General features: G+C 45.6%; 1 protein-coding gene across 1 annotated transcript in view; it reads left to right on the forward strand.

The window, feature by feature from the left end:
• LOC121549980 (phenylalanine--tRNA ligase, mitochondrial) overlaps positions 1–27,644 on the forward strand; it is a 136,924-nt gene that overhangs the window by 76,799 nt on the left and 32,481 nt on the right. The window contains exon 7 of the mRNA XM_041862020.2: positions 5,840–5,991. Within this exon, the coding sequence (XP_041717954.1) occupies positions 5,840–5,991 (152 nt within the window). The remainder of the gene's footprint in view (positions 1–5,839; positions 5,992–27,644) is intronic.

Here is a 27,644-nt window from a genome sequence, read left to right on the forward strand (position 1 = left end):
TACCACCTCATAGACAGGGGGACTGTGCGATAAATCTCCAAACAGGAGCGGCTCTTCCGCGGAGCCGTGTGTATCCCCTGTCTCAAGAGGAGACAGCGGCTATGGAGACTTACATAGCCGAGTCCTTGGCACAGGGATACATACGGTCCTCCACTTCCCCGGTTTCCTCGAGTTTCTTCTTTGTGAAGAAGAAGGACGGGGGGTTTGCGCCCGTGTATTGATTACCGTAGTCTCAATCAGATCACGGTTAAGTACAGTTACCCTCTTCCTCTGATTGCGACTATGACGGAGTCATTACGCGGAGCGCGGTTCTTCACAAAGTTGGATCTCAGGAGCGCGTACAATCTGGTGCGCATTAGGGAGGGGGATGAATGGAAAACAGCATTTAGCACCACCTCGGGTCATTACGAGTATCTCGTCATGCCATACGGGCTAATGAATGCTCCTTCAGTCTTCCAATCCTTTGTTGACGAGATTTTCCGGGACATGCATGGGCAGGGTGTGGTAGTGTACATCGACGACATCCTAGTGTACTCTTCTACACGAGCCGAGCATGTAGCCCTGGTGCGCCGAGTGTTGAGAAGACTGTTGGAGCATGACTTGTATGTCAAGGCAGAGAAATGCCTGTTCTTCCAGGAGTCCGTCTCCTTTTTGGGTTATCGGTTGTCCGCGTCTGGTGTGGAGATAGAGGTAGACCGTGTGTCGGCCGTGCGTAATTGGCAAACTCCAACCACTGTAAAAAGAGGTGCAGCAGTTCTTGGGTTTTGCTAATTACTACCGGAGGTTTATCCGGGGCTTTGGACAGGTTGCAGCTCCCATTACGTCCCTGCTAAAGGGGGGTCCGGTTCGTTTGCAGTGGTCAGCTGAGGCGGACAGGGCATTTGTCAAACTGAAGAACCTGTTCACCTCGGCCCCGGTGCTGGCGCATCCGGATCCCTCTTTGCCATTCCAAGTGGAGGTAGACGCGTCCGAGACCGGTATTGGGGCAGTCCTGTCACAACGGTCCGGCACGCCACCTAAGCTCCGCCCCTGTGCGTTCTACTCCAAGAAGCTCAGCTCGGCGGAGCGCAATTATGACGTTGGGGACAGGGAGCTGTTAGCTGTAGTCCAGGCCCTAAAGGTGTGGAGGCATTGGCTTGAGGGGGCTCAACACCCTTTCCTCATTCTGACTGATCACCGTAACCTGGAGTACATCCGGGCAGCTAGGAGATTGAACCCTCGTCAGGCTAGGTGGAACATGTTCCTGACCCGGTTTGTTTTTAAGATCACATACATCCCAGGGTCCCAGAACGGTAAGGCAGACGCCCTGTCCCGGCGGTATGACACAGAGGAGAGGTCCATTGAGCCTACTTCCATACTACTGGAGTCTTGTCTGGTGGCTCCGGTGGTATGGGAGGTCGATGCGGAAATCGAGCGGGCACTGCGTACCGACCCTACTCCCCCCGAGTGTCCTGTGGGGCGGACGTACGTTCCGCTCGAGGTGCGTGATCGTCTTATCTATTGGGCTCATACATCACCCTCCTCTGGACATCCAGGTATTGGCCGGACAGTGCACTGCCTTAGTGTGAAATACTGGTGGCCAACGTTAGCTAAGGATGTGAGGGTTTATGTCTCCTCCTGCTCGGTGTGCGCCCAGTGTAAGGCGCCTTGACATTTGCCCAGGGGTAAGTTACATCCCCTGCCCGTTCCACAACGACCATGGTCCCACCTATCGGTGGATTTTGTGACCGACCTACCCCCCTCCCAGGGGAATACCACCATTTTGGTCGTTGTGGATCGGTTTTCCAAGGCCTGTCGTCTCCTCCCAATGCCGGGTCTCCCTACTGCCCTACAGACCGCTGAGGCCCTATTTACCCATGTGTTCCGGCACTATGGTGTCCCCGAGGATATTGTGTCTGACCGAGGGCCCCAGTTCACCTCCAGAGTTTGGGGGGCGTTCATGGAACGCTTGGGGGTCTCGGTAAGCCTTACCTCGGGGTACCACCCAGAGAGCAATGGGCAGGTTGAACGTGTCAACCAGGATGTGGGTAGATTTTTGAGGTCCTATTGCCGGGACCGGCCGGAGGAGTGGTCTAGGTTCATCCCCTGGGCAGAGATGGCCCAGAACTCTCTCCGCCACTCCTCCACCAATTTAACACCTTTCCAGTGTGTTTTAGGTTATCAGCCGGTCCTGGCACCATGGCACGAGAGCCAGATCGAGGCCCCCTGCGGTGGGACGAATGGATTCGGCTCTCGGAGGAGACGTGGGGACGCTGCCCATGTCCATCTGCAGCGTGCCATCCGTCAACAAAAGGCGAGCGCCGATCGCCACCGCAGTGAGGGACCGGTGTACGCACCGGGAGATCGAGTCTGGCTCTCGACTCGAAACCTGCCCCTCCGCCTGCCCTGCCGGAAGCTGGGTCGGCGGTTTGTGGGGCCCTTCAAAGTCCTGAGAAGATTGAACGAGGTGTGTTACAGGTTGCAACTGCCTATTGAGTACAAAAATATTAACCCCTCGTTCCATGTGTCTCTTCTCAGGCCGGTGGTAGCTGGCCCACTCCAAGAAGATGAGATAGGAGAGACCCCTCCGCCCCCTTTGGACATCGAGGGGGCCCCGGCGTACAGGGTCCGGACCATCTTGGACTCGAGGCGCCGGATGAGTGGTCTCCAGTATCTCGTGGAGTGGGAGGGGTACGGTCCGGAGGAACGGTGCTGGGTGCCCAGGAGGGACATCCTCGATCCATCCCCTCCTGACTGAGTTCCACCGTGGGCATCCCACGCGCCCGGGTCCGCGTCCTCCTGGCCGTCCCCGAGGCCGGGTCGGCGCACGGCTGGAGCCGCAGCGTCAAGGGGGGGGTACTGTCACGGATTCTGCCGAGACTGCTCCTCCTCCTGGTTCGGGCAGGCTTCGGCGTTCGCCGTCCCCGGAGTACTAGCTGCCACCGCTCTATGTTTCTTGGTGTGATTGCTTTCGTCTGTCTTTTACACCTGTGTCCATTTGTGTGTTGATTACTTGTCCTATAAGTTCCTTGTTTTGCTTAGGCTAGATTGTGTGTTGTTTTTCGCCTGTCCGTTGTGCTGCGTGTTTTGTACCTGTTTTCGTGTTTATTTGTTTTACGCACTGTTTGCGTATTTCGCTCGCCTCTGTTTATTGTTGAGGCCGTTCTCTGTATTTTCGCCTTTTGGTAACTTTAGTAAACTTTGTTGGACTAGCTTCGGTGTCCTGCGCCTGACTTCCACACACCTTACACCTCAGCCCTTGACAGCTCCCTGCAGTCTGTTCCAGTGTAGCCTTTGGAAAGTTCCACTGAATAAAGACGCATTAACAGAGACTCACCCGGAAGCCAGGGAAATATCTCTCCTTCTGGTGGTGGCTTCGGATTTTTTCCTTTTTTGCGGTCTGATTTACTAGCAGCCCATTATAGGGATAGTGAGATGAACTTGTGGATACCATTTTGATGTATCTGTGTCCAGTATGAAGGAAGTTAGATGTAGTTTCATGAGCCAATGCAAACTAGTGTTTGCGCAATGACTGGAGGTCTACAGGAACAGCTAGCATGCTACCTCTAACTTCCTTTGATGCAGATACATCAAAATGGCATCCACGAGGGAAGTGGTCCGATGAAGCAGACGTGAGGCTAAAAGACGGTTTTGCTAGTAAAGACTGGGATATGTTCCGGGATTTGACCGATACCATTGAGGAGTTTACCATATCAGTCACGGGCTTCATCAATAAGTGCATAGACGACGTCGTCCCCACAGTGACTATACAAATGTATCTAAACCAAAAACCATGAATTGCAGGCAATATCCGCACTGGGCTAAAGACTAAAGCTACTGCTTACAAGGAACGGGACACGGACCTGGACACATACAAGAAAGTTCAGATGAGACATCAAACATGCAAAATGACAATATTGGAGGAAGGTGGAATCCTATTACGCCGGCTCTGACGCTCATCGTATGCGGCTGGGCTTGCAGACGATAACGGATTACAAAGGGAATCCCAGCCGTGCCCAGTGATGCAGAACTCCCAAATGAGCTAAATGCCTTTTTATGCTCTCTTCGAGGAATACTGAAAGCCCCTGTTGTTCCGGATGACTGTGATCTCGCTCTCCGTGGACGATGTTAGTAAAACTTTTAAACAGGTTAACACTCACAAGACCGCCGGCCCAACGGAATACCAGGGCGCGTACTCAAAGCATGATCATACCAGCTGGCAAGTGTCTTCACTGACATTTTCAATATCCCCTTGTCCCAGTCTGTAATCCCAACATGTTTCAAGCTGACCACCATTGTCCCGGTTCCAACGAACTCCAAGGTAACCTTCCTAAATGACTGTCGCACTTTAGCACTCACATCTGTAATTATGAAGTGCTTTGAAAGGCTGGTCATGACACACATCAACACCATCATCCCAGACACCCTGGGGCCACTCCAATTTGCATACCGTCCCAACAGATCCACAGATGACGCAATCTCAATTGCACTTCACATTAACCCTCTCCAACCTGGACAAGAGGGGAAATAACTATGTGAGAATGCTGTTCATAGACTACAACTCAGCGTTCAACACAGTCCCCTCCAAGCTCATCACCAAGCTGGGGACCATGGGGCTGAACACCTCCATCTGCAACTGGATCCTGGACTTCCTGACAGGCTGGCTCCAGGTGGTGAGAGTAGGCAACAACACCTCTGCCACGCTGACCCTCAACAAGGGGTCCCCTCAGGGTGTGTGTGCTTAGTCCCCTCCTGTGCTCCCTGTTCACCCACAACTGCGTGGCAATGCATGACTCCCAATACCATCATCAAGTTTGCTGACGACACAACGGTGGTAGGCCTGGTCACAGACGGTGAAGAGACAGCCTACAGGGAGGAGGTCAGAGACTTAGCAGTGTGGTGCCAGGACAACAGCTTCTTCCTCAACGTCAGTAAGACCAAGGAGCTGAACGTGGACTAGAGGAGAAAGAGGGGAGAGCATGCCCCCATCCACATCGACGGGGCTGTAGTGGAGCGGGTCGAGAGCTTTAAGTTCCTTGGCGTCCACATCACTAAGGACTTAACATGGTCCACACACACCCGCACAGTCATGAAGAGGGCACGGCAGCGCCTCTTCCACCTCAGGAGGCTGAAAAGATTTGGCATGGGCCCTTGGATCCTCAAAAACGTATACAACTGCACCATCAAGAGCATGTTGACTGGCTTCATCACCGCTTGGTATGGCAAATGCACCGCCCTCGACCACAAATCGCCACAGAGGGTGATGCGGACAGCCCAGTATATCACTGGGGCCAAGCTCCCTGCCATCCAGGACCTCTATATCATGCGGTGTCAGAGGAAGACCCGAAAAAATACGGTAAAGTCTACACCCGTTGTATTCGGCGCATGTGACAAATAAAATGTGATTTGGTTTGGTTATGTATTCCACAACACAATTCGAAAGGGATCGTGTCATCGTGCCCCTACTCATTTCACACTATCGGTTCTTCATCACACACTATTTTTGCTCTTCTTCTTCCTCTTAGTTTGTCTTTGTGAAAACACTATCCCATATGGATCACCCAAATAATTTCAAATAATCTAAAAGCAGCTTTGAATGTGGATTGTGTAGCAGCTCAATGATTAGGTTTGAAGTGACTTCAGATGATTTGGGTATGAAATTCTATTGGCTGTTGCATAGAAATTGATTTAAAAAAAAGTAAAACAAAGCGATTGGTGGCAGTGGCTAAGACAAACCCAAAGTGTGCATTGCTGTCTCTCATTGTTATTCTTTGTTCTAAAAGTGCACTCATTTTCCCTCTCCTCTGCTCCCATCTCCTCTCCTCCCCCTCCCGCTTCCCTCTCCTCCTCCCCTCCTCAGCCCCTCAGTAAGTACCCACCTCTGATCAACGACATCTCCTTCTGGCTACCGGCCGAGGGCTATGCAGAGAACGACTTCTATGACCTGGTGAGGAACATCGGAGGAGACCTGGTGGAAAAGGTCACCCTGGTAGACCAATTCACACATCCAAAGTAAGACGCCATGTTCTTTACAAGAAATAGAGCTGTAGGACTTGAACACAGTGTTTCCCAGTACTAGCACACCTGGGTCATATTCATTAGTGCACACTAGCAAAATGTTTTGTAATGGAAAACAAAAACAAGTGTTTCCTATTGGACAAGTTCAGGTAGTCTCTCCCCGTTTCAGTCTGTTTACTTCCGTTTGGTTCCTAGTTAATACGACCCTGGTTACTCTTAACCGTGTTTCGCAGTATTAACTAGCACATCTGATTTCAACTACCTGACTTACACCTGATTCAAGGGCTTGATTATTAGTTGACCAATTGAATCAGGTGTGCTTATACTGGCTTAGATCAAATAAGTGCAATTGCAGGGGGTACTCAAACACTGCTCTCATCCATCACACATCCAAAGTAAGACAACATGCCCTCAAGAAGATATACAGCAGTGGTACTCAAACGGCAGGCCTGGGGTGCCATGACTGAACAACGATGGGCATATTGCCACTCACTCTGATAACGGAATTATAGCCGAAACGTTGGTGTGTGTGACTTTCATTTAATTATTTATTGAATTGCTACCACCATCATCAGGTTTTCAGTATCTAACCCCTCCCAGACAATTGCCCCCTCCCCTCATGCCTCCCTTAAAACTGTGCTTGTTGTGAGAGACAAAAAACACTTATAACACTGGGTATAACAATGTTGTGACTCTAAGCATGACATATTAGTTCAAATGTAACAAACATGTTAAACAATGTACTGACTAATGATAATGATATGACGATGTAGTGAATGCTCTTAATTTGGTCTGTACGGTCTTGTTTGCGATTTGGGGTAAAGTAAGATCTATTCCACTGCTTGACAAATGGGCTCGGAGAGAAAAGGTTAAGCGATACTCAATTAATCAGAGGGGCTCGGGATTGGATTGTTTGGTGTTTGATAGCGGGTATGTCTCGTAGCTTATCTATCTTTTCTACTCTGACCGCTCCTTATTATGCAAGATAATGGAGCCCGACTGAGCCGAGTGCTGTTTGCTCTGTTGAGTGGAGCCCTTAGTCTAATGACAAGGAAGGACCAAGGGTCAATGTTTGTTAATGGGACATCTTAATTTGACCCGATTCACATCGGCGACATGAGGCTCGCTCTGTTTGTTTTGCACTCACGCACACACCTACTCCCTCTTTCTCTCTCTGTCTCTCTATTTCGATCTCTCTCTCTGTCATACACACATAAAACTCTCACACACACACACACACACAATTAACAAACAGAGCCTTTGGACTAATCCCAGCACTGACAGGAACAAACAGGATTGGCCCTGTAATAGATCAATCACAGAGACTGATTGGCTTTGCCTTAGCTAATGAATTACTACTTCCATCAAATTCCTATAAAGGATTTAGATTTCGGGACAATTGAATGCTCTGATTCGATATGTAGCAGTAACAACTTTTTAGTAGGGCATTGCCTTGCTCGCCCCCTGTTTTGCATTTGAAATTTGCACAAAACCTGAAAACACCGGATAAGTGAAAGCAACATGGCAGATGTCTTCGCTTCACCAATCAAACCCTTTCACAAGTCAGTGCAGCTCAAGGAAAGGAGACGAGGAGAGGAAGTCACTTTACACCTTATTGAGATTCACCCTTGAGAGGGACCCTCTGTAGTGAAAAAGCTGTTTCCTTTTCCTCCACAAACCTGTCCTTAGCATTCACCCCTGAGCCTCAGCCTTGATGTCTCATTTTTAAATACAATGCGTAAAGGGCAGGCGGTGGACACAGCTTGACGCAGGACTTATGCCCGCCACGCATCCTAGTGGCTTACCGAACAGAGAGTGTGTGTAGTGTGTTTAATGGTGAAACAAGGGGCCCGCAGTGCGTAAAAACGCCTGTGCGCATTAATCTCTGTCCCTGCTTTTAATCTTTTTTAAATAGCAACCTTTTCCCTACCCTCCGTTAGGGTCTAATGTGGCTGTGTGCAGGTGTGTGTGTGTGTGTGTGTGTGTGTGTGTGTGTGTTTACTGTGAATGCGAGAAAGAACAGTATCAAAATTGTTACAAGTGTCTGATTCACAATATGTAAATGTTGTCTGTCTGTCTATCAGGGGCATGTGTCTTTAAGGCTGTGTGTTTTTGTGAATTTGAGACAGCATATTGTGACAATGAATCTCCTGTAAGTCATGAGCATTTTGGGATCATTTGTGACGCAGTTTCACCAGAGCCCCTGCATTATCCCATTTTTACCCAGAGAGAGATGAGTCGAGGTAGGCCGAGCTCACATCGATATGCAGCCTCCCTTAGACAACACACTTTATGATTACTGCCGCGGGATATCAAGCTCCATTTTACCTGACAGACTGTCCTCCCTGCGAATGCCACTTTTATGAACAAGATGGCGGGCTAATTGTTTATTTTTTGCACAGCATCAACGCTGACTCATGGAATTGGGCAAGCTGCTCCTGATGAGGGCGGGTGGGAGGGCGATCGTACCCTTCTGTCTCTGTCTGCACACCATTTATAGATAACCTGCACAAGCAGGGAGGAGTATTTTTACCCAGAGAGAGATGAGTCGAGGTAGGCCGAGCTCACATCGATATGCAGCCTCCCTTAGACAACACACTTTATGATTACTGCCGCGGGATATCAAGCTCCATTTTACCTGACAGACTGTCCTCCCTGCGAATGCCACTTTTATGAACAAGATGGCGGGCTAATTGTTTATTTTTTGCACAGCATCAACGCTGACTCATGGAATTGGGCAAGCTGCTCCTGATGAGGGCGGGTGGGAGGGCGATCGTACCCTTCTGTCTCTGTCTGCACACCATTTATAGATAACCTGCACAAGCAGGGAGGAGTATTCTGAGACTTGTGTAAAGTGAAGTGTTACTCATAACATTAGGTTACAATTTGATCACCGCAGGGTCGACAGAAAGCGGATGTAATCACATGATCTTATGCGATGTTAATGTGATAATGTAACAACATGTAAAAGCAACATGTGATAACGTGAAACTACACATGATAACATTTGAAAGTTTTTCACATGTAAAACTGCAAATTCAATTTTCACATGTGAGTAATGTTACTCCTGAATCACTATAATAAATATAATTGTTTAACTTGAGTGTATTTGTAACAAAGCTGAGATTTACTTTGAAGTCCAAAGTTTAGGAATACAGGTGAAATCAGTTCTTGACACAGACATGGTGGGGTAGCAGGAAGATCGGAATGCCGTGAACCAAGAGGTTGTGAGTTCAAATCCCAAGTGAGAACATACACAATGTAATCATGTATGTCAAAGTGTGTAAAATATGTATGTTCAAAACACTGCGGCTGTGTGACGTTCCGGGGACATCCTAATAACTCATTTTTGTTTGCGGTGCATCAGCTGTGAAATCTCATGAAAAATATCCACGTGAAACTTCATTGTGTGATTTTCACATGTGAAATCGTGTGATTTTCCCACATGAAATCGTGTGGTTTTCCCACATGTGAAATCGTGTGGTTTTCCCACATGTGAAATCATGTGGTTTTCCCACGTGAAATCGTGTGGTTTTCCCACATGTGAAATCATGTGATTTTTCTGTAAGGGCCTTTAAATGTCACATCAGAAGCTCCTCCAGGTGATATACATCATTCAAACAAACCATTCCATCTTTCTCAAGATTTCGATGTGGCGAAATACAAGTTGCATTTGCGGAAAAATCACGACAAAGTGGAATCCTCAGATCAAAGTCGAGAATTCCGTTTGAATACATTTGCGTCGTACTGCAGTCATAGTGAGACGTTTTACTGGCCTGCACTAGTGTTCCTTGGACGTGGCGCTACAAATCAAATCTGATAGGCACTATAATGCAACACAAATCTGCATTTATTGGTCCATAACGCTGTCAGATGTAATCGGGACGGATTCATTTGTAAAGCCAACTGTACTGTCAATCAAGCTGACAGCTTGGACAGGAAGTCAACGGCCTGCAGGCGAGCGGGGAGGGAGCTGTTGCGCTGCAGCAGAGGTTGTGTTACAACCTCTCGTAGAAGGTAGTAGCCAGAATTTTCTTCATACCCGCTCTTATCTGAGTTAGTGAGTGGCACCGTCAGTTGGTAACATTGTATTAACATGTAGTTACATAGTAACAACGTTGCAGTGACATGGTAATATGTAAATGTAAATGTAAAATGTAATATAGTTTATCCACTTAGCTATATTACCATGTCACTACAAAGGTGTTACTATGTAACTAGCAGTATATGTTACAACTCTACAACCTTATGAAGGGGCAAATTCTATTGATACCCCCCTTGCTGGTTTATATTTATGAGAAGAGGCTTTTGCATGGTTTGTCAACACCAATGTGCGTCCTCAGGCTATTGTCTGGTTGCTGTGATGTATTTATTCTCTTCTCACACGGGCATGCTTTCCATATGTGACGTTCATGACTAAGTGTGTGTGCGTGCGTGTGAGCGCGTGAGTGTGTGTGGATCCCTGTGTATGTATTCTACAAGACCATCACAACACACTACTTGTTGTTAACTATAACTATAGGAGGTATCTTTTTAAAGCCACTGTCATAAAATAGCACCAGAATGCTCAATATAATTTGAAATGCTTCTGCTGAGTGTATAGTACAGTATATAGTAGTATAGTATATAGTAGTATAGTTTATAATATATAGTACAGTACATACTAGTATAGTAAATAGTAGTATACTATATAGTAGTATAGTGTATAGGATACTACTATATTCTATACATACTAGTATAGAATATAGTAGGATCGTGTATATAGTAGACATGTGGTCCTCTGTAGCTCAGCTGGTAGAGCACGGCACTTGTAACGCCAAGGTAGTGGGTTCGATCCCCGGGACCACCCATACACAAAAAAATAAAATAATAATAATAATAATGTATGCACGCATGACTGTAAGTCGCTTTGGATAAAAGCGTCTGCTAAATGGCATATTATATATTATTATATAGACCAGCCATGTGTCCTCTGAGGAGAACGTTAACACTGTCTAACCTGAAGCCCATCTCACCTCCAACACACCTGGCCTGACCCCTCAGTCTGTCCCTCACAAGGCCCACCCATCTCTCCTCTCAGCTTAGATAGAATAGGGAGCACCCGGCCGCCATCTTTTGGATCAAATTAACAATTTACCGCTGGCACGCGCAGGAAGAAAGAAACAGATGGGGAGAGGGGGAGGAGGGTGAGATATGTAGACAACAGGAACATGGAGGAAGTGTGTGTGTGTGTGTGTGTGTGTGTATGTATGTGTGTGTGTGTGTAAGAGGGAGAGAGTGGAGTGCCATGCAGAGTGTTGTGTCCCAGGATCAGTGAAACGTTTAGAGATAAATGGAGAGGAGAGAGAGGTGTGTGTGTGAGTGGTTGACAAATGGCCGTCTTCGGCAGTGGGTTGCTGTAGAGAGCCAGACTTGTTAAAAAATCTGCCCTCTTTGTTGGAAACCTCCCGGGATCTTTCCAGAAGGCGAAGCAGCAGGCTAATGCTGAGCACCGCCCCCGAGCCAGAGTGGAGCAGGCAGAGAAGGAGAGAGTGAGAAAGAGAGAGACCAGGGAGGAAGATAGAGAGATGAGGGGCGGGTGGGGTTGTGTGTGCTAGAGAGAGAGAAGGAGCTGATGGAGAGACAGAACATTCCAGGGATGGAGAGAGAAGGGGATGACAGAGAGAGAGAACAGAGAGAGGGAGAGATTTGGCAGGGAGAGGGGGGGTATCCTGGGAGCGACAGTATAGACCGATAGGGGGGACCTGGCAGAGGGAGAGAGACCAGGGAAGAAGAGAGAGTGGGTTGAGTTTAATGGAGCTACTGCAGGAAACGCCTTTGAATAATGTATCGTTGTTTACTATGCACACTTCAATACGGTACAGTGCATTACCCTATATCACACATGATTTGTCACTCACAAATGTAAGATGTTAGAAAAGAATATGCATATAGAATGCATATTACAGTCCTATTGCGGATGGTATAGTATTTGCCAAAACACATGCTGTAACAATGTGTATTATCCAGGTAGTACCAGGTAGATTGGGTAAAATGTATGTGTGTGTGTATATATATATATATAGTAGAAGTATTTGATACACTGCCGATTTTGCAGGTTTTCCTACTTACAAAGCATGTAGAGGTCTGTAATTTGTATCAAAGGTACACTTCAACTGTGAGAGACGGAATCTAAAACAAAATCACATTGTATTATTTTTAAGTAATTCATTTGCATTTTATTGCATGACATAAGTATTTGATCACCTACCAACCAGTAAGAATTCCGGCTCTCACAGACCTGTTAGTTTTTCTTTAAGAAGCCCTCCTGTTCTCCACTCATTACCTGTATTAACTGCACCTGTTTGAACTCGTTACCTGTATAAAAGACATCTGTCCACACACTCAATCAAACAGACTCCAACCTCTCCACAATGGCCAAGACCAGAGAGCTGTGTAAGGACATCAGAGATAAAATTGTAGACCTGCACAAGGCTGAGATGGGCTACAGGACAATAGGCAAGCAGCTTGGTGAGAAGGCAACAACTGTTGGCGCAATTATTAGAAAATGGAAGAAGTTCAAGATGACGGCCAATCACCCTCGGTCTGGGGCTCCATGCAAGATCTCACCTCGTGGGGCATCAATGATCATGAGGAAGGTGAGGGATCAGCCCAGAACTACACGGCAGGACCTGGTCAATGACCTGAAGAGAGCTGGGACCACAGTCTCAAAGAAAACCATTAGTAACACACTACGCTGTCATGGATTAAAATCCTGCAGCGCACGCAAGGTCCCCCTGCTCAAGCCAGCGCATGTCCAGGCCCGTCTGAAGTTTGCCAATGACCATCTGGATGATGCAGAGGAGGAATGGGAGAAGGTAATATGGTCTGATGAGACAAAAATATAGCTTTTTGGTCTAAACTCCACTCGCCGTGTTTGGAGGAAGAAGAAGGATGAGTACAAACCCAAGAACACCATCCCAACCGTGAAGCATGGAGGTGGAAACATCATTCTTTGGGAATGTTTTTCTGCAAAGGGGATAGGATGACTGCACCGTATTCAGGGGAGGATGGATGGGGCCATGTATCACGAGATCTTGGCCAACAACCTCCTTCCCTCAGTAAGAGCATTGAAGATGGGTCATGGCTGGGTCTTCCAGCATGACAACGACCCGAAACACACAGCCAGGGCAACTAAGGAGTGGCTCCGTAAGAAGCATCTCAAGGTCCTGGAGTGGCCTAGCCAGTCTCCAGACATGAACCCAATAGAAAATCTTTGGAGGGAGCTGAAAGTTTGTATTGCCCAGCGACAGCCCCGAAACCTGAAGGATCTGGAGAAGGTCTGTATGGAGGAGTGGGCCAACATCCCTGCTGCAGTGTGTGCAAACCTGTTCAAGACCTACAGGAAACGTATGATCTCTGTAATTGCAAACAAAGGTTTCTGTACCAAATATTAAGTTCTGCTTTTCTGATGTATCAAATACTTATGTCATGTAATAAAATGCAAATTAATTACTTAAAAATCATACACTCAGACCTCTACATGCTTTGTAAGTAGGATAACCTGCTTAAAGGGAAATTACATTTGCCTTCAAATTATTTGTCAGGTATGAAATGTCAACCATTACATAAAATTACATTTATCTGGTTTAGAAATCTGAAATCATTTTAGGCGGATCCATATGAAATGAACGTTCCATACTTTAAAATCATTAAAGGAAAAAAAAAAATACAAAATCCCTGTCTTCATTCCCTTCTGTACTTAATATAACTCCAACATATTTATGATATCCCATTTGTACACAGTATTCCAAGCTATTAGGTCTTTTTTAGCCCACAGCGTTAGTGCACAGTGCACCGTATTCCTCAGAGTTTTCTAACAAGCAGTGTTTTATGGCATTAGCCGGCTCAAGTGAGCATAATGGGAGCTGGACCAGATTTATGCTGTAGCTGCTGCCAAACTGCCTGGGGCAGCTGGGTAATCTGGGTGTAATTGAGAGTGTGGGTAACCAAAACATGGGCAGGCAAATGGATAAGGAATGTTGTAGGGAAACTGATCTGGGGGCCGACAACCAAATGAACAAAATCTGACAGAGAAAAACCTGAAAGTAATCTTAATCTATGAACTATTTGTTTACCTTGATTGAAGCTTGAATCTACATGATTGCATACTTTTGGGTTATTGGCTATACACAGTTAGCAGGTAACCCCCCCCATTTGATTTGTATGTCAAGTGCCTTGCACACAGGAAATCGAGCGCAAACCTTGACAAATAGCATGGAAATCAAATCAATGGTGGAAACAGACGCAAAAGAGCTACCACGGAGCGAGGGAGAGAGCTTCACATCTGCATTGCTTGCTGTTTGGGGTTTTAGGCTGGGTTTTCTGTAAAAGCACTTTGTGACATCTGCTGATGTAAAAAGGGTTTTATAAATACATTTGATTTGATCCACTGGGTTAGCGGCACAATCCAAGGGAGGTATCGACAAAATTTTCTCGATAATTATAATGTTTCCTAAATAGCAGAAGATGCGGTTGGGTGATGTGTACGGGGAGTAAATGGGGCCTCTGTAATTAGTGTTAGGCCCTGGAAGAGAGTGAGAATAAATGGGATCAATCTACAGCCACCCCCCGCCACACACTAAAGGCATTTCTGCCGCCATTACTTTAGCCTTTTATCCTATCGGCTATTATCCTCGTCCCAGTCAAATAACTCGGCGAGGGAAGCACTTATATTATATTAGGTGGTGTTTCAAAAACATGCCAATTGATTCGGTTGTCTGCTGAGCAAAGGGACACATTTGATTGTTCATGACTCATTCAACAAAGTTATTCCTTACTACACAAGGACTTCTCGCTTAGCTTGCTTCTAAGAAATGACGTGGGGCCTTGTTTCGATGTGTCACGGTGGAGAACTTTAATCAGGCCAAATTGGGGGGAGGGAGGGAAGGAAGGGAGGGAGGGGGGAGAAGGCCAGAGCCTACTGGATCAGTGCAGGAATTAGAACAGTGGCAGGCAAGCGACGACAGGCCAGGCTGGAATATCTCTTTGCGTCTCCCCTGAGGGATCATGGAACGATCATTTAAAATGCAGGACTTGTGTATGTATGTTATGATGAGTTTCTGGTATTGAGAAGTTCAAGATGCAAGAATTTACTTAGACATTCTGTGGAGATTTTACCAAGTATTTATTTGATCACGAGCCCGTGGGTTTATCTAGCAAACGGACATAGCATTGCCCCACAGTTGAACTGCCCACACACACAAATCTCACAGCTTTTATACTCTTGGTTACACATTTCTTCAACCACATCTGGCCATCGTCAATGAGCACTCCCATTCTTTGATGTTATTACCCCAAGTCAGTATCCTGTCCATCAATCATGCTATCCTAAACATCAGCACCAAGCCAATTATCTAGTAACTCTAACCTGGTCCCCACGATACTATGACATGACATCATAACACTATAAAAACCTCATATCAATGTATTTGTGACTTTGTGTATTGATATCTTTGGTTTATCATCAACCACAAGGGTCTTCGTGAGTTTGAGAAGCTGTATTGAAATGGAAACCAAAAAGTTTTGAGTTTGGCCCCATCTTCCTGGGATGGCAGGTAACCAATTGAATATTGGGTTTAGCAGCAACAGAGAGCACTTAAGTGAGCGTCTGTTTGAAACCTTCATGTTAGTGCTCATGGGTTGCTAGTCAACAAGAGGAATGAGATCTACAGGTCAGTCTTCATGGTTGAATTTGGCGTTTGCCATTTCAGTGCTGGGCAGTGGCTGGGCGTCTAGGAGGCTTATGCAGCCAGCAGAAGGTCAAGTTAAATGTCACTCTATACTCTGCTCTTATAAACAGAGAGCCATGGGGGACTCACAAGGCAGTACATTTCCTAGCCGGCCGCCTCACCCTCTCCACAGCAGAGCAAGCAAAACCGACTGCGGGATAACCCTGCTCAGCAATCATCATTACAAACAACACTCCCAGGCGTGTGCACGCACACACACACACACACACACACACACAAACAAACACATACATACTCAGTCCCACAGCTGTCCCCCTCGACCTTACAGCCTCCGAAGACAGCGAGCTGTCCACTGCCTTGTAGAGCAGTCTACTGTCCAGAGGCCAAAGATCACATCATGAGTGACAGGTATATAACAGGAGAGGAGAAGAAAATAAATCTGGGAAGGGAGGGGAGGAAAGAAGCAACAGGGGAAGGGAGGGTAGGGAGGGGGAGAGGACTGGTGAGACAAGAAGAGAGGAGGAGGGGAGTAGAGGGGAGACGAGGAGAGGATGGGAAGGAAGAGTAGTCGAGTGGAGAGGAAAGGGGGAGTGCACAAGGTAATTACTCCATTACATGAAAGAGACCGATGTCTATACCAGTTCAATGGGTAATTACTCCATTACATGAAAGAGACCAATGTCTATGCCAGTTCAATTAGAGAGTGGGAGACAGAGGTGGTTAGAGAGAACTCCATACAAATCTGCATTCACCCCAACTCAGAAAGGTCACAGCTAATGTGTGGGAGAGGAGGAAGAAATGGAGGAGAGGATGATGGACAGGAAGAGGAGATTAATTAATCCACTTTCTCCCCACACACAAATGTATTTCCAATTAAGATAGAGCAGAATAAACCAAAGGACAGACGAGGTGAAAGAGACTAAGAACCAGGGGAAAGCTATTAAATGGACAATACAGTAGTAAATTATTATAATTTTTTTGCTGAAGGAGCTCTGTTTTGGTGGCCTCTGGTACATTCTAATGCCTTGATTCTATCTGAAATACACAGCGAAATTATTTTATACTTTAGCGCGTTTACCACCAAGATTGGAAAAATGTGTTGTGGTATTGTGTAGAAAAACATGACTTTACAATTTAAATTACAGAAAATGTATGAATTCAGTGTATTGTTAATTGTTTTGGATTTTGTCTAGGCCTTTATGATCAGGACTATTTTCTAAGTAAGAGAACATTAAATTGTTTTTACATTTAACCTGTCTTCTCTTGAGGTTAAAGTCTTATTTTCAGTTTTACTGTAAGATAATAATTGCCACGATGATGTTAGTTCTTAAAATTATGTATTTTATTAAAACAGAAAAATGAAGTAAATAGCCTACATTATCGTGAACAATTAATTAAAGGTTTTGTTTTTCCAGGTTTTGTTCTGTTTTTCACTCTCAAAATCACACTTTTTTAAAAGTAGACAAACAACAAAACTGGATGTTCTAAGTCAACAACAATGCTTAAACCACGTCAGGAGACCACTTTTGAGGTTTGAGAAAAATCTGCACCTAGCAACAGGCTGTTGTTTAGCAGTGTTTTTGTAGTGCACATGTGATCATAGCCACAGGAAGTAGTTTGTGGGTGGGGGTGCACGGGGGGAGGGTGGAAAAAAGTTTTTGCCCACGCTGCAGATTAATATTGGTCAGCTAATACATTTACATTTACATTTACGTCATTTAGCAGACGCTCTTATCCAGAGCGACTTACAAATTGGTGCATTCACCCTATAACCAGTGGGATAACCACTTTACAATTTTTTTTTTTTTTTTTAAGAGGGGGGGGGGGGGTAGAAGGATTACTTTATCCTATCCCAGGTATTCCTTAAAGAGGTGGGGTTTCAAATGTCTCCGGAAGGTGGTGAGTGACTCCGCTGTCCTGGCGTCATGAGGGAGCTTGTTCCACCATTGGGGTGCCAGAGCAGCGAACAGTTTTGACTGGGCTGAGCGGGAACTATGCTTCCGCAGAGGAAGGGGAGCCAGCAGGCCAGAGGTGGATGAACGCAATGCCCTCGTTTGGGTGTAGGGACTGATCAGAGCCTGAAGGTACGGAGGTGCCGTTCCCCTCACAGCTCCATAGGCAAGCACCATGGTCTTGTAACAGATGCGAGCTTCAACTGGAAGCCAGTGGAGTGTGCGGAGGAGCGGGGTGACGTGAGAGAACTTGGGAAGGTTGAACACCAGACGGGCTGCGGCATTCTGGATGAGTTGTAGGGGTTTAATGGCACAGGCAGGGAGCCCAGCCAACAGCGAGTTGCAGTAATCCAGACGGGAGATGACAAGTGCCTGGATTAGGACCTGTGCCGCTTCCTGTGTAAGGCAGGGTCGTACTCTCCGAATGTTGTAGAGCATGAACCTGCAGGATCGGGTCACCGCCTTGATGTTAGCGGAGAACGACAGGGTATTGTCCAGGGTCACGCCAAGGCTCTTCGCACTCTGGGAGGAGGACACAACGGAGTTGTCAACCGTGATGGCGAGATCATGGAACGGGCAGTCCTTCCCGGGAGGAAGAGCAGCTCCGTCTTGCCAAGGTTCAGCTTGAGGTGGTGATCCGTCATCCATACTGATATGTCTGCCAGACATGCAGAGATGCGATTCGCCACCTGGTTATCAGAAGGGGGAAAGGAGAAGATTAGTTGTGTATCGTCAGCGTAGCAATGATAGGAGAGGCCATGTGAGGATATGACAGAGCCAAGTGACTTGGTGTATAGCGAGAATAGGAGAGGGCCTAGAACTGAGCCCTGGGGGACACCAGTGGTGAGAGCACGTGGTGCGGAGACAGCTTCTCGCCACGCCACTTGGTAGGAGCGACCGGTCAGGTAGGACGCAATCCAAGAGTGAGCCGCGCCGGAGATGCCCAGCTCGGAGAGGGTGGAGAGGAGGATCTGATGGTTCACAGTATCAAAGGCAGCAGACAGGTCTAGAAGGACAAGAGCAGAGGAGAGAGAGTTAGCTTTAGCTGTGCGGAGAGCCTCCGTGACACAGAGAAGAGCAGTCTCAGTTGAATGACCAGTCCTGAAACCTGACTGGTTAGGCTCAAGAAGGTCATTCTGAGAGAGATAGCAAGAGAGTTGGCTAAAGACGGCACGCTCAATAGTTTTGGAAATAAAAGAAAGAAGGGATACTGGTCTGTAGTTGTTGACATCAGAGGGATCGAGTGTTGGTTTTTTGAGAAGGGGTGCAACTCTCGCTCTCTTGAAGACGGAAGGGACATAGCCAGCGGTCAAGGATGAGTTGATCAGCGAGGTGAGGTAGGGGAGAAGGTCACCGGAGATGGTCTGGAGAAGAGAGGAGGGGATGGGGTCAAGCGGGCAGGTTGTTGGGCGGCCTGCAGTCACAAGTCGCAAGATTTTATCTGGAGAGAGAGGGGAGAAAGAAGTCAAAGCATAGGGTAGGGCAGTGTGAGCAGGACCAGCAGTGTCATTAGACTTAACAAACGAGGATCGGATGTCGTCAACCTTCTTTTCAAAGTGGTTGACGAAGTCATCCACAGAGAGGGAGGAGGGGGGGGGAGGAGGATTCAGCAGGGAGGAGAATGTGGCAAAGAGCTTCCTAGGGTTAGAGGCAGATGCTTGGAATTTAGAGTGGTAGAAAGTGCCCTTAGCAGCAGAAACAGATGAAGAAAATGTAGAGAGGAGGGAGTGAAAAGATGCCAGGTCCGCAGGGAGTCTAGTTTTCTTCCATTTCCGCTCAGCTGCCCGGAGCTCTGTTCTGTGAGCTCGCAATGAGTCATCAAGCCACGGAGCTGGAGGGGAGGACTGAGCCGGCCGGGAGGATAGAGGACACAGAGAGTCAAAGGATGCAGAAAGGGAGGAGAGGAGGGTTGAGGAGGCAGAATCAGGAGATTGGAGGGAGAAGGATTGAGCAGAGGGAAGAGATGATAGGATGGAAGAGGAGAGAGTAGTGGGAGAGAGAGAGCGAAGGTTGCGGCGGCGCATTACCATCTGTGTAGGGGCAGAGTGAGTAGTGTAGGAGGAGAGCGAGAGAGAAAAGGATACAAAGTAGTGGTCGGAGACATGGAGGGGAGTTGCAGTGAGATTAGTAGAAGAGCAGCATCTAGTAAAGATGAGGTCAAGCGTATTGCCTGCCTTGTGAGTAGGGGGGGACGGTGAGAGGGTGAGGTCAAAAGAGGAGAGGAGTGGAAAGAAGGAGGCAGAGAGAAATGAGTCAAATGTAGACGTAGGGAGGTTGAAATCCCCCAAAACTGTGAGGGGTGAGCCATCCTCAGGAAAGGAACTTATCAAGGCGTCAAGCTCATTGATGAACTCTCCAAGGGAACCTGGAGGGCGATAGATGACAATACAGAATGACAGAAGACAAAGAAATATTTGTCAAAAATATATATATTTACTTGTTTATTTTTATTCTGATATTTCAGGGGTTGCTGCAGCACCCTCAGTACCCCTACTTCCCACAGCTATACATGCAAAATTGTGCATAATTAGGTCATTGTTGTGGATGTATCCAAATAAATGTCACTAGAAAACAGCTTATACGCACGCAAATGCAGCTACTTTGCTGCTATTCTGGATGCACTTTTTGACGCTAATAAGTTAGCCATAGTTGGCTAGCTAGCAAGCAAGGGATAAGAATGTTGCCAGCCAGTATGGCAATGGAAAATGTTTAACTAAAACTGGGTTGCGTCCATAGATACAGAACAAAAAGACTGAACGACTGCGTCTCTGGCAACCGAACCGATAGAACGAACGACCAGCCGGCTTGGTAGCAACCCTAGATTTGTGTCGGGACTATATCTTGTGGAAGGATGAAATAGTATGAATAAATTAATCAAAATAACATTTTTTATGAAAATATATAAATCATTATTTGTATATGTTGGTAACCCATTGTTTAAAGTGATAATGCCCCACCCGTGCCAATATATCCTCCAAACACCGGCTTTTCGGGCATTTTCACTTAATTGCAAAACAAATACTCACTGTATTGTTGAAAATAATCATGACATCATTCTGCCAAGTAAGCATAGGCTACTTTGTAGATAACATTTAATTGAGAAGGTCTTTGGGACTGCCTTTCCATCTACAGGAAGAATGGTTTCATTAGCATCATTGCTAACAACGTACTGCACAGACACAAACAGACAGGGGCGTTCTCATTGCCTCTTTCAAAATGTGCAGGAAATACGAATCACTGATGCATTGTGTTCATGTCTTATGATAAACTTGGGCAAATTAATTAATTTTCAATATACTTAATGCCTGGATTCCATGAGTGCCCTATCATATTTGGACTAGAATGAGGCTCTCCATTACTTATTTTCCTGCAGTGATGATTCTCCATCTTCATCGAATTTTCTCATAATTTATCTGCAGATAATTGCCAAAAAGCCTAGGTCTACCAGTAGCCTATGCAAATTAGGGAGCCAAATGAACGGAGTCACTTTTATTGCAAATAAGAATATAATATTTTTCTAAACACTTCTACATTAATGTGGATGCTACAATGATTACAGATACTTGTGAATGAAACTTAAATAATGATGAGTGAGAAAGTTAGAGGCATAAATATAGCATGTCTTGCGGGTACAGTATGATATTTGTGTGTCTGTAACTTTCTCACTCATCATTATTCACGATTCATTCAGGATTGTCCTTAATCATGGTAGCATCCAAATGAATGTAGAAGTGTTTAGAAACATATTATATTCTTATTTACAATACAATTGACTCCAAAATGACACAATACATTATTTGCCATTCATTTCTATTGGGCACAAAATAATCTGAAACAACCAAAACAAACATCAAATGCATCCAACAAGTTTGTAGAGTCACCAGCTTGATGTAATCATTGCGTGCTAAGAATATGGGACCAAATACTAAACCTTTAATACAAATATAAGTGAATTTGTCCCACTTTTGGTTCCCTAAAATGGGGGGACTATGTACAAAAAGTGCTGGAATTTATAAACGGTTCACCCGAGATGGATGAAAATACCCTCAAATTAAAGCTGACAGTCATAGTCATTGTATCATTTGAAATCCAAAGTGCTGGAGTACAGAGCCAAAACAACAACAAATGTGTCACTGACCCAATGCTTCTGGAGCTCACTGTAGCTTAGGTCCAAAATAAGCCCATAGAAATGCATTAGGCTTATTTTGGACAGATTTTGGCAAGTGAAACGTCTCGTCTCACTTCGCCTCTTCCTCTCTGCTGCGTTTCCCTGTCATCGCTCGCTTTGTGACTGATCATTAGAAGATGCATATCGTTCAATCTAGTGGGAGAGGGTTCGTTGGACTAGCGAATTGAAACTTTTAAATGAAAAGTAGCCTAGTTAATATGAAGTGGAAAATGTAGCTGGCTGAAAATTAGTCTGTAACCGGCTGATTAGCCGACAGCCTGTGCTAATGGAAAACACTGTATATAGGAGACGGAGCTCATTTGCACCTATAGATTGAGAAATGAGGGGAACGCATGAGACAGACAGGAAGGAGATTAAAAGTACAGAAACAGGTCGGGGTGAGTTCACATCATAATTGAGGCTTGCCGACGCTACTTTGACTTTTCCAGTGTTGTTATTTTCCTGTAACCCTCGTATTTCGCTCAGGGGGCAATGGAGGGAGGTGTGTGTTGGGGGGATACCTCGCTGACAGATTGATTGCACAGTGCTTTGGGCTTTTCTGTCACTCAATCACTTGGTGACAGGGGTGCATTGTCTCGTACCTGTTATCATTTAGCAATCTCTGGCTTTCATTAAAAATTATTTTGATTCATTATGGAGAATTGTGTGTAAGCTAGATCTGGACGGAGAAAGCTATTTGCAAAGTAAAACACAGGTGTGCACCTGATTGTAATACGCACAGGAAATGCGAAATCCCGTTATATGATCTTTTTGTGATACACCTCACTGGAGCAAACTCTCCTTGTAATTGAAAAAAAGTAATTTCCTATTCAAATGTGAATTCTCAATAGTGCTTGGCAGAGTTCTATTTATTTACCCCGAAGGCAGCCAATGAAAAACATGCCAGCAACACAATAGACACACCTCTTTTTAAGGGATAGTTCATGTACATTGATTTAGCTTAAATTGTTTTTAATCCATAACAAGCAAACAAACTTAAAAATCGTTTGGATGAAACAACAACACCATAGTTCAGAAATGAGCTCTAACTTCAAAAAGTGAACAATCCATTCTATACACAAACCAAAATCAGTACTTTCACTTGATACGATTGTGCTGCCTGTTACCCTTGGGGCCCCTTTACTTTTGTGGCCATGTTATCTGGGATTATAACACTTTCTATGAAGTACATTTAGATAACTAATTTATAGTACCTCCTATCTTTTTAGAACAGCCCATGGCTTCTTATGTTGGCCTTCATCAGTGCATACAGGTAGCAGAGGATCTTAAAACTTGTTGTGAGCATGTAATACAGTTCATGGCTCCTCATAACAGCTCATAACCCTTCCTGGCACAAACAGGGCCGGCTCAGTCAGCTAACCGAGACACCAATGCCACTGAGCCGCAGGGGGGTGTGTGTGTGTAAATAGGAACCACTGCTGCGGAACCACCCGCCTCCAAGCCCCATCGCTCTCAGAGTGTCAGCAGTACTGCTAGCTTGCGGTCTTCCATTTTCTGTTGTGTCGTTTTCACTGTAAGCTGATCTGTATTGTTTTGTGAAGCAGTGGCTAAGGATTGTAGAGATCATAGAAATAGTCATATGAATGATGGATATTGGACCACCACTCTCTTATCAATGGAGATGTCGGTTTGAGGCTCGGGAGGGGCAGGCAACGGAAACCAATTTGTGTGGAGGCTTGAGTGCAGGATACATGCAACAAGAACAACAAAAGCCCCACTTTGGTATCTGCTTTTTGTTTCGTCCTCCGAACCTGCTGCTTCCCAGTTCTAGGACCCAAGTCCTTTTAGCACAAATCTATTTTTGAATAGGTACTCTAATGTACAATGTGGATTAACTTAACCCAGCATTAAAGCTATTGATTACCTCCCCCAAAGCAGCCATCCGAAGCATAATATGCTCAAATTACCCGGGCGCTCGCGGAAGAAGCGTTTGAATTAATTTCATTGTGGAGAGAGGTGTGGCCCTGGATTTGTAGCCATGTGGACATAAGCGGAAAGATGATACCGTTTCCATTTTACTGTAACGATGAGGCCGTCTTCCTGACTCTATTGGTCATCTTTGTGGCAATTAGGATGTGTTTAGGCGACGGGGCTGATGGTAAAGAGGGTCCACACCCCTCTTAAGCCTCCCTTAGCTCTTCTACCCCACAACACCCACACACCCTCTGCCAACTCTATCGACCACCTCCCTGCCCCCCAGATTCCTCTTATAATTAGAGAGAGAGGCCTCACTCCAGGGCATACGATGACGAGCCAGGAGGAGAGCTTGTTTGTTTACTTCTAATTGCATTTGAATAATGTTTGTCAAAAGGCTGGAACCCTTTGACACACCATGCTTGTCTGTTGGTTTGCAGGAATTGACTTTTCCTCAGTCTTCCGCAATACAACTGGTGATGGATAAGTGATATTGTGCAAGAGGCTTTGATATTTGGGGAATATTGGCCTGCTAAAGGGGCATTGTAGCGCACAAGGCACCTGTTGTACCAGTATTTCAGAACTTCTGACATGTTCGTGAACACAAATGGAACGGTCAAAATGTACCCTGCCGCAGTCACTGCTTAGTTTCTAAGCAACGATGCTAGCCAGGTACTATCCTACCACATTTAAACTCCAGAGTTAGAATAACTTCTGTTCAGACTCTCAGGGCATAATGTTCTGTTCTAACAAAAGTAAAACCTCTATATCCACTGCCATTTCTCTGAAATCCATAACACAGAACAATTATTACAAAGTTTAGCCTGTCAATTTATTATTCTGCCTACCTCAATGTTGATCAGAGGTGAACCACCAACATGTGTCAACATGTTATCCACTCGTGAGCAGTGTCATGGCTTGAATGATCATTGGCCAATTAATCAGCTAGCAGAACTGGAACTAGCCTATCGGTTCATTACAAATTGAACCAAAATCCTAACAGATCAGCAACTGTGTTCTCGTGTGAATATTCTCCTCAACGCTTGATCTAAAACTTTATTTTCTGATACTGCCCCCTCTCCCCTAGATGATCCTCTTCCCAGTACAGTATAAGTACAGTGCATTCAGAAAGTATTCAGACCCCTTCACTTTTTCCACATTTTGTTACGTTACAGCCTTGTACTAAAATTGATTAAATTGTTTTCCCCCCTTATCTCCACACAATACCCCATAATGCCGACGCAAAAACTGGTTTTTAGACATTTTTGCAAATCACATAAAAAATTTAACACTGAAATATCACATTTACATAAGTATTCAGACCCATTACTCATTGCTTTATTGAAGCACCTTTGGCAGTGATTACAGCCTTGAGTCTTCTTGGGTATGACGCTACAAGCTTGGCACACCTGTATTTGGGGAATTTCTCCCATTCTTCTCTGCAGATCCTCAAAAGCTCTGTCAGGTCGGATGGGGAGTGCCGCTGCACAGCTATTTTCAGGTCTCTCCAGAGATGTTCGATTGGGTTCAAGTCCGGGCTCTGACTGGGCCACTCAAGGACATTCAGAGACTTTTCCCGAAGCCACTCCTGCGTTGTCTTGGCTGTGTGCTTAGGGTTGTTGTCTTGTTGGAAGGTGAACCTTCGCCCCAGTCTTAGGTCCTGAAAGCTCTGGAGCAGGTTTTCATCAAGGATCTCTCTGTACTTTGCTCTGTACATCTTTCCCTTGATCCTAACTAGTCTCCCAGTCCTTGCCGCTGAAAAACACCCCCACAGCATGATGCTGCCACCACCATGCTTCACCGTAGGGATGGTGCCAGGTTTTCTCTAGACGTGACGCTTGGCATTCAGGCCAAAGAGTTCAATCTTGGTTTCATCAGACCAAAGAATCTTGTTTCTCATGGTCTGAGAGTCCTTCAGGTGCCTTTTGGCAAACTCCAAGCGAGCTGTCATGTGCCTTTTAGTGACGAGTGGCTTCCGTCTGGCAACTCTACCATGAAGGCCTGATTGGTGAAGTGCTGCAGAGATGGTTGTCCTTCTGGAAGGTTCTCCCATCTCCACAGAGGAACTCTGGATCTCTGTCAGCGTGACCATCGGGTTCTTGGTCACCTCCCTGACCAAGGCCCCTCTCCCCCAATTGCTCAGTTTGGCTGGGCGGCCAGCTCTAGGAAGAGTCTTGGTGGTTCCAAACTTCTTCAATTTAGGAATGATGGTGGCCACTGTGCTCTTGTGAACCTTCAATGCAGCAGAAATGTTTTGGTACCCTTCCCCAGATCTGTGTCTTGACACAATCCTGTCTCGGAGCTCTACGGATAATTCCTTCTACCTCGTGGCTTGGTTTTTGCTCTGACATGCACTGTCAACTGTGGGACCTTTATATAAACAAACAGGTGTGTGCCTTTCCAAATCATGTCCAGTCAATTGAATTTACCACAGGTGGACTCCAATCAAGTTGTAGAAAAATCTCAAGGGTGATCAATGGAAACAGGATGCACATGAGCTCAATTTCTAGTCTCATAGCAAAGGGTCTGAATACTTATGTAAATAAGGTATTTCTGTTTTTTATTTGTAATACATTTGCAAATATTTCAAAAAAACCTGTTTTCACTTAGTCATTATGGGGTATTGTGTGTAGATTGATGAGATCTTTTTATAAAAATCCATTTGAGAATATGTCTGTAACATAACAAAAGGTGGAAAAAGTTAAGGGGTCTGAATACTCTCTGAATGCACTTGGCTGGATGTATCAAGATTGGTTTGGGCTCCAGTGAAGAAACTTGAGTGTGCTAAATCGGGACTTGGCTTTGTAAAGTACTGTATGTCAGTGCATAGACTGCACACGCATCATTGACACAGTAATAGTGTCACAGTGCGTCACAGCGTTGCAGTCTGACATTCTAAGTGAGGTTGCGTACAGCACAACAAGATGACTAAAGATAAGAATGACTGTCTCTCTGTAATAACGACACAGTCATTCTTATCTTTAGTCATCCTTATTTGTTGTGCTGTACGCAACCTCACTTAGAATGTCAGACTGCAACGCTGTGACGCACTGTGACACTATTACTGTGTCAATGATGCGTGTGCAGTCTATGCACTGACATACAGTACTTTACAAAGCCAAGTCCCGATTTAGCACACTCAAGTTTCTTCACTGGAGCCCAAACCAATCTTGATACATCCAGCCAACTGTGTGCCCAAAGAGGAACGCTTCCACCGAGGGATGTAAAAGCAGCCATGCTAAACCAAGTAACATTTGTAAATGTAATATTGAATATTACATTCGCAAACCAGGAAGGATGTGCAAACCAGATTGAAAGTCTTCAAGGGATATCGGAGTGGGATGGATGAAGTTTTGTGTCTGCTATGTAAATGTGAAGTCTTGATTGATGGTTCATCTAGCCATAACAGGATAGATTACAGCTGGGGAGTTTAGTTAACCCTCGGCTCTCCATGAGTGTCGGCCCGTGTTTAGCATGTCACAAGACATTACAGTGGATGCCCCCCCCCCCCTTTGTTTTTACACTTCTGCTACTCACTGTTTATTATCTATGCATAGTCACTTTACCCCTACCTACATGTACAAATGACCTTGACTAACCTGTACCCCTGCACATTGACTCGGTACCGGTACCCCCTGTATATAGCCTCGGTATTGTTATTTTATTGTGTTTATTGTGCATGTGACAAATACAATTTGATTAGATTTGATGGCATACAGCTATCTTTCCTCTTGACAGACACAGCTGGAGAGTTAGGGCTTACTCAAGAGAAACTACCAATAGTGGACTAATTCATGGTAAGGCATTGGAGCACTCAGAATTACACAGTCTGAGATGTACTTCATCTTAGAATGTTCAGGC

Source organism: Coregonus clupeaformis, chromosome 34 (assembly GCF_020615455.1).
Source record: "Coregonus clupeaformis isolate EN_2021a chromosome 34, ASM2061545v1, whole genome shotgun sequence".
In the NCBI taxonomy this organism is placed as follows: Eukaryota; Metazoa; Chordata; class Actinopteri; order Salmoniformes; family Salmonidae; genus Coregonus; species Coregonus clupeaformis.